Source organism: Cynara cardunculus (genome assembly GCF_001531365.2).
Source record: "Cynara cardunculus var. scolymus isolate 2C chromosome LG 1, CcrdV1, whole genome shotgun sequence".
Taxonomy (NCBI): Eukaryota; Viridiplantae; Streptophyta; class Magnoliopsida; order Asterales; family Asteraceae; genus Cynara; species Cynara cardunculus.
Genome location: NC_037528.1, coordinates 49,720,278 through 49,735,284, shown reverse-complemented (window position 1 = coordinate 49,735,284; position 15,007 = coordinate 49,720,278). Strand labels below are relative to the sequence as shown.

At 39.9% G+C, this 15,007-nt stretch overlaps 1 protein-coding gene across 1 annotated transcript in view; it reads right to left on the bottom strand.

Annotated features, from left to right (window-relative positions):
* Positions 1–6,879: 6,879 nt before the first annotated feature.
* The window catches only part of LOC112515188 (DDB1- and CUL4-associated factor 13-like), a 19,418-nt gene continuing 11,290 nt past the window's right edge, over positions 6,880–15,007 (bottom strand). The window contains exons 11-17 of the mRNA XM_025121863.1: positions 8,448–8,501; positions 8,228–8,313; positions 8,085–8,145; positions 7,945–8,009; positions 7,499–7,604; positions 7,266–7,354; positions 6,880–7,139 (exon numbers count right to left, since the gene is read on the bottom strand). Of these exons, the coding sequence (XP_024977631.1) occupies positions 6,974–7,139; positions 7,266–7,354; positions 7,499–7,604; positions 7,945–8,009; positions 8,085–8,145; positions 8,228–8,313; positions 8,448–8,501 (627 nt within the window). The 3' untranslated portion in view covers positions 6,880–6,973. The remainder of the gene's footprint in view (positions 7,140–7,265; positions 7,355–7,498; positions 7,605–7,944; positions 8,010–8,084; positions 8,146–8,227; positions 8,314–8,447; positions 8,502–15,007) is intronic.

The window sequence follows — 15,007 nt, the reverse complement described above, 5'->3', positions numbered from 1 at the left end:
TCTAGAAGACCTTAGCTTTTCCCCTTTTAAGCTCACCATGGCACCAAAGAAAGCTCTGCATGAGCTGCTCAATCTCCTTAGAGATGGAAATCGGATGAACAAAGATAGAGGCCCAATAGATTACATAGAGGATAGGACCAAGAGAATGAGTTGCAGCCTACCGGAAAAAGAAAGGGACTTATTCTTCGAGTCATTAAATCTGGATTTGACCTTGTCAACAAGGCCCTTACAATCCTGATGATAGAGGCGAGTAGTGATGAGGGGGACACCATAATAACGAACCGGGAGGGAACCCTCCAGAAATTGGATAATAGAATGAATCAAGTTTTTGGTGTGCTGACCGACATTACAATAGAAGGCCTCGCTTTTGGCCGGACTGGGAAAGAGGCCAGACACTCCAGAAAACTCATCAAGGGAATCCTTTATGGCACGGACAAAGTCACTATCACCATGGCAGAATATGAGGAAATCATTAGCAAAGCAAAGGTGGGTGATCTTTTGCTCCTCATAATTCTGATAATAAGAAAAGGTGCCCATCTCACTGATTTTTCTTGAAGTCAAGAGATTGAGGACCTCCATGACCAGAGTAAAGAGATAGGGAGAAAGAGGGTCACCCTGCCTTAGGCCACTGCCCCCCTTGAAAAAGCCATGGAGGTTTCCATTAATACTGACCTAATAAGAGGCCGTGGAAACACATGACATAATCCATTTAATCATGGTAAAGGAAAATCGTAGCCGAAAAGGGCAGCGCAAATGAAATGCCAATCAACAGTATCATAAGCCTTTTGAGTATCAACTTTAAATGCACAGCGGGGGGCGTTGCTTATGATAGGCACGCTTGAGCTCTTAGACGAGAAGAATATTATTAGTAATAAGACAACCCGGGATAAACACAGACTGGTTTAAGTCAACCAGGGAGGGGAGATGATCTTTGATGCGGTCCGCAATAATCTTGCTAATGACATTACATCAAGCAAAAGGACGAAAATTGGTCAGACGAGAAGGGGCAGCCGACTTGGGAATAAAGGCCAAGATAGTGCTATTAAGCGACTTTAAGAGCTCACCAGACATGAAGAACTCACGAACGGCGGAGCACACATCCTTGCCAACTATACTCCAAGCGGCTTTGAAAAAACTTGGAAGTGAAACCGTCAGGCCCCGAAGCCTTATCGTCTCCCATCTGGAAGAGGGCTTGCTTTATCTCGGAGTCGGTGATAGGAGCAAACATCATGGCGGCTTGATTGGCACTAAGCTTTCTAGTGAAGAGGAAGGTAGGATTATGAATAAGAAGGGAGGGTTGAGAGGTACCGAGGAAATTTTTGAAGTGAGAGACAAAAAGATGTGGAATCTCATCATTAGACACCCAGAGACCGTCAGCATTTTGTATGGTATCAGTATGATTCCGGCTGATACGACTCTTGACCGACTTATGGAAAAAAGAAGAATTTTTCTCTCCTTCCCGGAGCCAATTAATCTTGAATTTTTGCTTTATGAACCGCTACACATCGAGGCAAGCACTATTATAGGCAGATAAATAGCCACAGTGCTCCTCTTGGAGGGCCCTATTATTAGGATCCCTATCAAGAGCAATCTGGATCCTATCAAGCTCAAGCCGTAACTTAGACACTTTGGAGGAGAGGTTACCCTGATCATTAAGAAGCTTACAAAGAGGTCCTTTGAGATTTCTAAGATTTTGGGAAATCTTATACATCTCATGACCGGTAAGATCAGGGCACCAACTAGAGGAAACAACAGTCTTAAAAAAAGACTCCTTGTAAGACCGAAAATTAGGAAACTTGAAAGGCTTGGGCTTACGAGGAGAATGAGACGAGAGAGTGAGGACCGTTGGGCTATGATCCGAGGACCGATAGGGGAGAAAGACAACAGAAGCAGAAGGGAAATGAGCGAGGGAGTGAAGATTGCCTAAGACACGGTCAATCTTTTTTAGAAGACCTCCCGTGCCATTGGGGTTTTTTAGTCCAGGTAAAGTACAGGCCTTTGAAATTGATATCCTCAACCTCAAGGTGACGGACACACTCACGAAAATCTTCCATACCACGATTAGGGCCCGAGATGCTAGAGGAGCTGTCCTTCGGGTCAAGGGAAACATTGAAATCTCCCATGATGAACCATGGGGTGTCCTTAACGACATGCTTATGACCCTTAAGAGAAGCCCATAACTAGCGACGAGCGATATGGTAATTATCCGCATACACAACAGAAAGGTATATAATCTTAGAGGAGTCCCAAATCTTGACCTGAAAATGCATCACCTGGTAGGTGGCATCTAAAAGCATCATGTCGACATGGACGGGGTTCCATGCGATAATGATACGGGTACCTCTAGAGCAAAGGGAGCCATTAGAGGTCCAGGGCCAATCTCCAAATACTCTCTCATAGATGGGAGGAAGACTAGACACAGGGGCGCAAGACTCAAGAGCAGCACAGATTTGAAGGTTAGAATCCCGAATGAGATCTCTTAAGGCTCTCTGATGGGAGAGATTACAGAGACCTCGGGTATTCTACGAGGCAAAGCTCGTCATTGGGAAACAAGGGAGGGGGTGGAGTCCATCTGCTCGGGCTCCTAACATGTCATCGGATCAACCTGGGGAAGATGAAGATCATGGGCAAGGAATCAGGCGGTGTCGCCATTGTCCGACTCAACCTCAATCATATCGACCTCACCAAAGAGGTCATCCTGATCAAGGAGGTCATCCTGATCAAGGAGATCATCCTCGGTATCAAGAGGGGCAGAGGAGGGAGGGAGGAGGAGGAAAACCCAGGGTCTTTAGGAAAAGACGGGTCAACAAGAGCAGAAAACCGATTAGAGGAGGGAGAGGGAGCCTTGGATTGCTTCTTGGGATGAGGGGGTGTGATAGAAGGCTTAGGGGATAGATGGGAAAGGATGGGTGGCCGAGGTGGATAGGGCGAGGGGCTAGGGACTAAACCCATGGGGGGAATTGAAATAGGGGGGACCCCTTGGGAGGGGCTCGATCTTTGCGCCTTTTGAGCTTCTTGACGTGGGGCGGCCAACATCTGTTCCTTTTTCCTTTCAACAGCTTTCTTCCCGTTTGGTGCAGGGGGACGTGTCTCCTTCTTATATTCCTTCCGCGCAAGCGGTGTCGGAGCCTTTGGCTTTTGGTTTTGCTTTTGAACACGAGTCTAAAATCCCTCACTATCTATTATAACTTTCTTTCCAGTAGTGGATTGCTCATTTGAAGGTTTCATATTCATATCATTCTTATTTATAGCATGAAGACATGTAGAATCAGAATGACCAAAGATATGACAATTAGTACATATAGGGGGTTTCCATTCATATTCAACACGCAGAGAATATAATGTCATGTCAAGAGTGTCAGGGTCAGATATACGGACTTTGACCTCATCAATCCAACTATCCCTAAAAGGAACCTCAAGCAAGACGCGAGCAAATGCAGATTTTCCAACAGCATACTTACACATATTAATAGTCCATGAGTCCATAGTTAGGGGGATACCAATTTTACTTGCTATATGGCTAAGGCCCTCATCATTCCAAGCATCATATGGTATATCATGTATTCTAACCCAGATATGAATTTTATCATGCAGATTGGAATTCAAATTAAGTCCCGGCCTCCATTTTTGAATAAATATAGGAATATTTTTTAAAGGTCCATGGGCCATTATCAATAACCTTTTGGATACCATCAATTGAACTGAATTTGAACAAGAAAATTCCATGGCCATTCAAGAGAACATCCTCAATTCCATATTGAGACCACATTTTTTATGCATAATATCAGACAACTGGAAATGGGAGTTCTTTTACCAAAGAAATATCAACATAAGGTCTTAGCATACGTTGCACAACTTTTTTTTAACAACCGAGACCGGAATATCAATAGGGGTGTTCACATTCTCGCTAATATTAGGAATAAAACAAAAAAAATCATTTGCATGCTTATTTGAACTACTAATAACATGAGCAAACGAATTAGGAAGAATATTAATATATTTACCATTCCAAACGGTTTTAGTTTTGAAATTCATTTTACCATCCTTTTGGGCTTTAAGAAAATTTGGGCTAGAAGGAATTGAAAAAGGCTAGAATTAGCATAAAAAGGAGAAGAAACATTTTGGGTTTTTTGGCTTTTTGAAGCATTAGATTTTTGTATTTTAGACTTTTCAACTAAAGAAGAACTAGCAGCAAGATTATCATTAAACGGCAAATTAGACACAGTAGCATGTAAAGGGGGGTTGGGGGTTGGGGGCGGGGGTTTTGAGAAGACATAGGAAAATTCAGTTTAGAAACAGTAACGTCCAGGGGAGATTTTTGAAAACTTTTTGAAACATTAGGGGGGGGGGAGCCGAAGAAGGAAACTTACATGGGCTAATTGGTGACGGACCGAGAAGGGAAGCATGTTTTGCATTATCAAATTTTAATTGGCGTTTTGGGTTGCGACCATATTGCATTCCAGTTGGGCTTCCATTCAGACCATATATAGAGGATGAAGGTTGTCCATCAGTTGACTTTGGACTTGTTTGAATCCCGTCCACCAGGGAAGGATTAACTTGGGAGTTATCCTTGGGCTTAAAATCAGCAGGCCTTGACACAAAGGAATTATTATTATGAATTGGGATCATTTCCTTTTCATTTATAGAGGCAGTCTGTAAGTCATCGTAAATTATTCGGCCTTTAATTTTCGTAGACTCATCTACATTTTCAGAATCTTCCATCATTGAGTCCAGCTGAATCAGTCCATTGGACGAAATATCTATTGGGGCATGTCCAGTAACAACATGGCATTCATCTTCCTCCATCTCCATGCATGTTGCCACCTCACCATTTTTCCCAGAAGTGGATAAGTCATATGCATTAAGTTCAACGGTCGTAGCATTACGTGGGGACTCCATGCTCATCTTTTCACTAAGAATAATACGACCGTTGCTATTTTGAATTTTCAAATGATCCACGTGGGCTTCCATACGCGGCCTCGATCTTTCCTTAACCAGCTCACAATCTTTTCCTCCTTATCCTTCGAGAATAAGGAAATGTAATCGTCCCTATTTTCGGAACATAGGAAGTTACCAAAATACATCACCGGTTGGATACTCGTTGGCGATAGAACTAGGGACTTTTCTGGCAAGTCTTCAACCATATTCAACCTTTTTTCCAGAAACCTCCCGAGTCTCCAATCTTTTCTTTTTCAGCAACATTCCACAATGGCGTGAAGCATGAGTAGGAGATACTTGATTCTTACAGATAGCAGCAGAAAGGCCAGGACTTACAGGATTAATATTCTGAAAATTCTTAGCGAACGATCCATCAACAAGAACACTTCTTTCTTCCATTTCTTGTCCTTTTTCCATAGAAATATCTGAGTTTGGCAGATGAGTTTTGGCCAGAAGAACATTGCTTTCAACCGCAGTAGATTTCTCCTTAACCATAGACTCTCCAGAATAGATTTTCCTTTCACGTGAGTGCTTCATAGCAGATGGAGGAACCAGCGATTCGCCAGCAGCTTCAGACTTGTCTTTATCTTTTATCCCTTCAGTATAGCGTCCTCCACGACAATTTTCCAAGACCGAAGGGATTGTAAGCGATCCTTTTTTCCATTTTTTCCATCTAAATCCTCCAAACCTGCACAAAACACATTAGATTCAACAGAAAAAGTAAGGGGATTACAACTAACCTTCGGAGCTTCTTCTTCACTAGAAACACATCAAGAATTGATTGGAGAAATCCGTGTCTTGCGCAATAAACTGTTTCTTTGATTTTCCATTCTCTCTCATACGAATCATTCGGTTGCATCGAAAAGATAGGCCATTCTTCATGAGCATTCGATTGTTATTTGGACTTCTAATATTAGGAAAATGATTTTTCCTTGTCTTCCTATGCATAGATTTCTTCATAGGAGGTTGAAGATCTTCCATGGAAATCAAGAAGGATGCGAACGAATCAAAAACTCAAAACTCTAGAGAGAGAATTCTAGAGACAGAAAATTCTAGAGAGAGAAAAAAATTCGACCAAATGAGAAGCCTTAGGGTTTAGGGTTGGTCGAAACTCAAAGCCAACGGGTCACAGGGGTTTGCTCTATGCGGCCCGAGCGTGCTGGCCATCAAAACTCTTGTGATGCATCCACAATTCAAATGAGATATTTTCACCAGAAAGAACATTAAAGTCTTTCTTAGATAAACTTGCATTCCCTTTTATTTACAAATATATCATTTTAATTTATACCTTTCATTTTCTTGATCTAATGATTATTAGATTTTTTTTCTTAGTTTTTCATTTATTATTTTTTTTTGAGGTTTTCTCCTGGACCTCTCTTTCTCTCTCTATATATATAATGAACATTATTGAACTTGTTCTTTTACAAAAAAAGTTGCCTATATATACAACAAAATTTATGTAAAAAATTTCAAATTAATGACCACATCAATAAAAATACCGAGTTGTATATCATATCATTTGCCATGTGAACATTGTAACTTGTTAATGGTTAAAACCGGTAATCTGAGCATTTAAATATTTGATATTTCACATCTCAGATACCAAAATAAATGTTCTCAAAATACGTTTTACCGATAAACACTTACTCGAACGGCCCTTTAGTGTTTGACAGCAGCACTGTACTTACCAACTAAGAAGAAACCAAAGGAATCACAGACGAAAACTAATACAAACCCAAAAAATCTCATACAAAGCAAGGTCTAGGAAAGATGGGATGTTCGTAAACCTTCCCTCTACCCTGATGTGTAGAGTCGTTTTCACAAAAACTCTCGACCTGGAAAATGGTTTTTAAAATAGGATTTTTCGACCAAAAGATCAAGTTTTAGTAATCAGAAATAAAAACACATGATAGAAAGGCAGGTAAAAGAAAAGAGTAACATGAAAGAATAACAAGGCACATTTAAAAGTACGTTGATTGTATTACCATTTAAAAGGAAGTTGTCTTCAAAATACATCATCATCTCAAAACAAAATTCATTCAATTTCTTGAATAATTCTGTTTTTACGTACGGACTTCCTTGGCATCAAACTTCCTGGGGCACTGTGAGCTCTCCTCCTGTCTTCCTTCCTCTTCTCCGCATCAGCCATAGTACGTCTAAGCAAACCCGCCTTGTATATTGGTTTTGGCAAGTGCCTATGCCTGCATCAACCAAAATCATCTCATTATACCATCATCTTGTTTAAGTTTTATATTACATTGCAGCTATTTGATAAAGAAAATATATATACATATGTATATATATATATATATATATATATATAATACCTCAATATACGTTTGACCTCAGGAAGGTGCTTGTAACGATTCTTCACAGCCTCCATATATTCGTGCTTCTTGCGTTCTCGTGGTAGAATCTGCACACAAAGTACAAAATCGCATGCTTTAATAATAGACCACCATACACATAATACCATTAATAACAACAAAGCCAGTTTGATGAAAATGAAACCAAACCATGCTCTTTCTATATAATAACATTGATGGATAATTAAACTTACAACACCAAGTTGTTCGGATGCCTTAGCCTTCCAAAGTCGAAGATTGGTGTCATCACTACCCGAGATAACATAACTTGCATCACAACTGAACTTAACACAAAACACCCTGAAATAATATCGAAAAGTCAGTATTATCATGTGAATAATAAAAAAAGATATAATAAATGGAAACATGTTACAGGAGAACTTGGGGGTTCTTTGGTTGGTTTTCCATTAAGTCTTGTATGGATCTATGGATAAAGCCTTGTCTGTATATATTGGGAGGGTTTTGTTTGAGAGGATTTTTCCATGGATGGAAGGAGCGTGTTTTTTATTGGGAGGGATAGGTCTGGGGAAAAAAACTCGTCTTTAAGCATAAAGCTCCCCAGCCGCTTTCTATATCATTAAGCCACTACCAAACACCATTAAGCTGCTAACAAACAGGCCCAGAGAGAGAGGGGCAATACCTTTGCATTCTTTTAGTGTGATATATTTCCCTGCTATGTCCACCATTGTATTGAAAAATCCTTACCTACAAAAGTCGTGTGAGTAGAAGAATGCTTTCGCCAATTAACGGGGTGCAATGTACAACCAAAAAGACGCTTACTGTTCTATCATAAGATCCAGTTACAAATTCACGACCTGTTGGTGAGTAATCAATATCCAAACTGCAAAGTTAACACAACCTAATGGTCACCGTCTGAAACATAAATAGATATTGGTTTACAAAGAACAGAGTAGCTCTCTTACACTGCAGACACGTGATCTTTGTGCACACATTTGGCTTCTTCCAGTTTTCTTGCATCAAAACTGTAACAGTTGCAATTTTCATTTGCCTGCAAGTTTTAGTTCACCAGAATAAAGATTCCATAAAAGTTGTTTGTTCAATTTTCTTGATTCTTGTAATATGTTTTTCTATTTGTTTTATGATTTTATTGGTTTGTGGGTGTGGGATTCATATGGTGCTTACCGCAGTGAAGTTCATGGGCTCCATTGGATTCCAAGCTATGGAATTTGTTTTTGTCTGCATAAATGAAAAGTGAGTTGATTTGTAGTAAATAATCGGAACATCTATGAACGGTTCTACAACTAAAACAGCAACATATAAACATTATAGTAGCATCAGTTTATCAGCAAGCTCATCCACAACTCTTGTAGAATACAAAGAATGGAAAGAATGTCACTGAAGAAGTCGACAAAGACGAACACATCGTATAAAAGCAGGATGGTTAAAGTAGAGAGCTGCCACAGGACTGCTATGCGACAAGAAGGTTTCATTAAAACTGAAAGGCAAATCCTATAGGGTAGCCATCCAACCAGCTACGTGATAAGCCTCCTATTCGTTTTGCTAACAAGAGGAGGGTCTAAATAGTTAAAAGGGTCTTAGTTATTAATGTAAATAAGAGAAGAGTATTTTTGGTACTCTTCGGTGGAATAAGGTGCGTGAGAGAGTTTCCTTTAAGTGGGGAAAAGTTGTTAGTGGTAGGCATTCTGTTTTGTACATTCAAACTGAGTGAAAGCTCTTAGGGAGAGAACCAGACCTCTCGAAAGTCTGGAACCTACCATTTTTTGTTTCCATTTCAATGTACAATCTTTCAATTGTTACCAATTTACATCAAATTGGTATGAGAGCGGTAAGATCCAGCCATGGCGACAAGGACTGCGGCAACAAGAATTGAAGATTTAGAAAGCAGCGTCGGTTCAATCGAGAAAAGTTTGGAGCGAATTGCACAGCAAATTGAGAAATTAAGCAACGAGGTGGCTAGTAAATTGAATTCGACAGGTTCATCAGATGGAGAGGATGCGGATGAATCAGGAAGATCGAAGAAGGAATCGAGTCGATTCCTAGCTGTGAAAGGCCGAAAACTTGAAATACCAGCGTTTGACGAAAGCGATCCCGATGGTTGGGTTCTCAGAGCATAACGTTATTTCTCTCTGAACCGATTATCACAGGAGGAGAAAATTGACGTTTCTTTCATGGCGTTTGAAGGAGCAGCTCTGAAATGGTTGCAATGGGAGAATAGACGTCATCCAATTTTGCATTGGGAGGATCTTCGTAGACTGATTTTGCGTCAATTTCGATCAACGGCGACAGGAACTCTGTGAGAACAATTTATGGCCGTTAAACAAGAAGGCACGATGGAGGAATATAAGATGAAATACATAGAGTTAGCTGCACCGTAAGAAGGAATTCCGGAGGAAGTGTTTATGAGTCAATTCATAAACGGTTTGGAGAATTCAATCAAGGTAGAGGTGCGTCTCCTAAATCCAGTAACGTTAGAGGAAGCGATGGAAATAGCAATGAAAATTGAAGTGAAGAATGTTGTGATTGCAAAGGAGAGATCGATCTCTAGATCGAAGAAATCGTTGTCAATGTTTGCTGGTAATATGAGTATCTCTGGAAGTACTAATTCAGGGAATAATTCGAATAGGACGGCTAATTCAACAAACAGAGCGGGATCTGAGTGCAGAAGATTGTTCGATCAGGAGGTACAACAGAGGCGAGCCTTGGGCCTCTGTTATCGCTACAACAAGAAATATTCACCGGGCCATAAGTGTAAGAAGAAAGAATTGAATGTTCTGCTGATTCAGGAAGAAGAAATAATTGAATCGGGTGACGATAATGACGAAAATACAGCGTTAGACGCAGTTGATGTGGTCGAGGTGGGTCAGGAAGTGGAGGTTCATCTTAACTCGGTGGTGGGATTAACGAATCCTAAAACCATGAAAATGGAAGGATTCATTGAAGACCAAAAGGTTGTAATCCTCATCGATAGCGGTGCAACGCACAATTTCATTTCGAAAGAGATTGTTGAAAAATTGAATCTCAAGGTCAATAAAACAAAGAAATATACGATAACGATGGGGACGGGGAATAAGGTGATGGGAGATGGAATTTGTAGACATGTTATTTTGACGGTGCAAAGTGTGGATGTTGCCGAGGATTTTTTGCCAATTCAATTGGGTAGTAGTAATGTGATTTTGGGGATACATCCAACGTAGGGAGCAACCTATACTAACTGGAAGCAGCAGCTTATGAAGTTCACTGTCGGAGGAAAGTCGGTGGCATTGAAAGGTGATCCAGCTTTGGGTAAATCTTTAGTTTCATTGAAGGCTATGGGAAAACTAATCCAACAGGAAGGTCAAGCAGTGCTAGTGGAGTTTGGGGCTTGTATGTTGATTAGTGAAGTGTCCCAAGAAGTTTTACTAATGGTACAAACTGTTTTGAAAGAATTTGATGATGTGTTTAATATGCCGTAGGGGTTACCACCGATGAGAGGCAAGGAGCATGGGATTATTTTGAAAGAGGTTACAGATGCAGTTAATGTAAGGGAGATGCAGTTAATGTAAGGCCCTATCGCTATCCTCATTATCAAAAGGACAAGATCAAAAAATTGGTAAAGGAGATGCTAGAAGCAGAAATTATACGACCGAGCAGCAGCCCTTTTTCAAGTCCGGTATTGTTAGTTAAAAAAAGATGGCAGTTGGAGATTTTGCATTGATTATAGAGCTTTAAACAAGGCAACCGTTGTAGATAAATTTCCTATATCGGTTAGAGATGAGCTGTTGGATGAGCTGCATGGTGCTCAAGTGTTTTCTAAGCTTGATTTAAAATCAGGATATCATCAGATTCGTATGAAGGATGAAGACATTCAAAAAACCGCGTTTCAGACGCACCAAGGTCACTACGAATTCAAGGTAATGCTCTTTGGTTTAGTAAATGCACCATCTACATTTCAAGGGCTGATGGATGAAGTTTTCAAGAATTGTTTGAGAAAATTTGTGCTAGTTTTTTTGATGATATATTGGTTTACAGCCGATCAATGGAGGAGCATCTTGGCCATTTGAGACAAGTGTTTGATTTGTTGTCTCGTTATAAATTGTATGCCAATAAGAAGAAATGTGAATTCGGTCGGGAGCGTTTGGGGTATTTAGGCCACATCATTTCTAGTAAAGGAGTAGAGGTTGATGATTCTAAAAATAAGGCAATACTAGATTGGAAAGTGCCTCGTACAGTGTCGAAATTAAGAGGTTTTCTAGGATTGTCAGGATATTACAAAAAGTTCGTTAGAGGACATGGAGTTATAGCTAGTCCTCTCACGGATTTGTTAAAGAAAAATTAATTTGGTTGGACCGAGGAGGCACAAATGGCTTTTGAAAAGTTAAAGGAGAGTTTGTCCTCAGCTCCGGTGCTTAAACTTTTTGATTTTTCATCAGATTTTGTGGTTTGGGGGTTGTTCTGATGCAGAACGAACCGGTGGCTTACTTTAGTCAGGTGCTGGGGACGAGAGCTCGACAGAAGTCGACGTATGAGAAGGAACTTATGGCTATTGTTCTAGCAGTTAAAAAATGGAGACCTTATTTGTTAGAACAACACTTTACAGTTCTCAGCGACCAACAAGAGTCTGAAATACTTGTTGGAAAAGCGTGTGGTGGACCTGAATATCATAAATGGATGAGTAAGCTGATGGGATACAATCTCTCGATTGTGTATAAACAGGGGAGTGCAAATAAGGCTGCTGATGCACTCTCCCGTAAGGAAGAAAGCTTGGAATGTTAAAATTTGAGTACACCATCATGGAGGCAGTGGGAAAATATTAAAAAAGAGCTGGAAAAAGATGAGTTCTTGATGAAAATAAAAGAAGACTTGTTGGAAGATGCATGTGCGCATAAAGGGTTTGAGTTGTAGCAAAATCTGTTATTCTTTAAAAGCAGATTGGTGGTGCCTAGGAAATCAAAGATTATTTCCTTATTATTTGAAGAATTTCATGCGACACCCATTGGTGGTCATAATGGGTAGGAAAGAAAATATCAAAGAACGGCAGCGGAATTATTCTGGGTAGGCATGAGAAAGGATGTGTCAGATATGGTGAAAGAATGTGAAATGTGCCAAGGAAACAAAGTGTTAAGTGGGTCTCCTTCAGGTCTGCTACAACCGTTATCACTTCCGACTACGGTATGGAACGATATCTCGATGGATTTCATTGAGGGATTGCCTACTTCGGAAGGAATGAACTCTATTCTGGTGGTGGTCGATAGGTTCAGCAAGTACGCTCACTTTGTGGGACTGAAGCATCCATTTACAGCTCATTTCGTAGCAGAGATTTTTGTCAAAGAAATTGTACGCTTGCATGGCATACCAAGTTCTATAATCTCTGATCGTGATAAAGTGTTCCAAAGTATATTTTGGAAAGAGTTATTCAAGCTGGAAGGGACAACTTCGAAGTTCAGCACAGCCTATCATCCACAGACGGATGGGCAGACAGAAGTTGTCAGCAGGGGGCTGGAACAATACTTAAGATGTTGGATTTCAAATCGACCTCGTCAATGGAGTAGATGGTTACCATGGGCTGAATTGTCGTATAATACAGCTTTCCATACAGCCCTTAAATGTTCTCCTTTCAAAGTGTTATAAGGCCAAGATCCACCCTCGCTATTGAGATATAAGAGTTTCTCTTCTATAGTCCAATCGGTTGATGTCGAATTGATGAATCGGGATGAGATTTGGGATGAAGTGAGAATGCATCTCTTGAAAGCTAAATGCAGAATGAAACAACTTGCTGGTTTGAAAAGGACAGAAATGGACTTGGTTTCGGGTGAGTGGGTGTTCTTGAAATTGAGACCGTACCTTTGGTTAAAGGGAACAGCCCAAAATTGTTGGCAAGGTTCTATGGTCCTTATAAAGTGTTGGAGAAGATTGGTAAAGTCGCTTATCATTTGGATTTACCGAAGGGGGTGAAGACATCCTGTTTTCCATGTGTCTCAACTTCGAAAAGCTGTGGGAAATTGTGCATCTTCGAAAGACATTCCAACTCAATTAACTGAAGAGATGGTACTACAAGTGGAACTTGAATCTCTGTTAGATGCAAGAGCAATGGTGCAAGGTGACCCAGGAAGCTTAGAAGTTTTGGTTAAATGGAAGGGGTTATCAGATTTTGAAGCTACTTCGGAAAATTTAGAAGCTTTGATTCAACAGTTTCCCAACAGTAACCTTGAGGACAAGGTGAAAGTTTTGGAGGGAGGTATTGGTAAGCCTCCTATTCGTTTTACTTACAAGAGGAGGGTCTAAAAAGTAAATAGTTAAAGGGTCTTAGATGTTAATGTAAATAAGAGAAGGGTATTTTTGGTACTCTTCGGTGGAATAAAGTGCGTGAGATAGTTTCCTTTAAGTGGGAAAAAGTTGTTAGTGGTAGGCATTATGTTTTGTACATTCAAATTGAGTGAAAGCTCTTAAGGAGAGCTTAATTGTTGATCCCAGATCTCTCAATAACACTAATAAGCTAGTTATGAATAACCAAATTATAGTGATTTTACGAAGAAAGTTATGAAGACTCAAGAATAAAAATATGAATATTCAAGAACAGTTTTGAGCTTCAAAGGTTTTACTTTAAAATAATGAAACGTAAAAACACAAAGTAAAAGCCTTTTTCTCTCGTGCATTACAATAGATCTAATCATCTATTTATACTAGTTGGCTAATACTAAGATAACTATCTATTGCTACTTTCTAGCAAATAATCTAGCTATCAGATAATGTTTATCTTTTACATAGATAAGCATTATTAACAAGATAAACTTTAATTCCAGCTGTTGATTTGTCATCTCCAGCTGTCATTATCGATACGATAATTTCATCCTTATCTTCAAGTCTTCATTTCATGCTTGGATGAATCACTTATAAAATCTTCTAAGTGTTTGTCTATCTATTGTATCGATGAGAATACTTTCCATCGCTTCGTCCATCGGTCTGCTGGTTGAACTTCATCCATCGGTCCGATGGTTGGTCTTTCCATCGATCCTCTGGTTAGTCTGTCCATCGATCCAGACTTAGACTTTTCTGCCTTGATATCTTCATCGGTCTTCTGGTTCTTCATCACTTATTGTTTTTCATTACTTTTTACATTTTGCATTATGGGGTTTAACAATCTCCCCCTAAGTAATGAAATAACAAAGTCTAATCTAATCACATATGAAGAACAGACACTAATCTATAAGAAAAACATCAAATTCCAAATTTTCATTGGATGACGAATTTTCTGTACAAGTCTGGAAGCAAATTTACATCAAGGCAAAAATAAACAAAAAATCCATCTCTTCAAGGATTACCCGAGTATATTTCTCTAAAGCGCAGGAGTAATCTTCTGTATGCAATCACCGTTGAGATTTCCTGAATGAGATGGTTTCCCTCTTCCCTCGGCACGTGGCTTCTGCCCAGTCTGTCTCTAATATTTTTCTGAAACCATTCAAGTGTTTATGTTGAATACTTGAAGGCTTCAGACATTCTAAAGAACTTTTTAACCCCAAACTCATTCTTGTAAACAAGTCCGAGTTCAGGTTGAGTCAAGACTGAAGCAGAACGTATCTCCTGCAGGCCCTGAAAATCTTCATCTGGTGGAGCGCAGGACAATCTCTCAATGCCTAACCTTAAAGCAATCTCAAAATCGCTTTTGGCTCTAAGGTTTACTAGGGACTCCATTGTTTTGACAATAGCTCTGTTAGCCATACCGAATCTTATACCATGATCTTGCC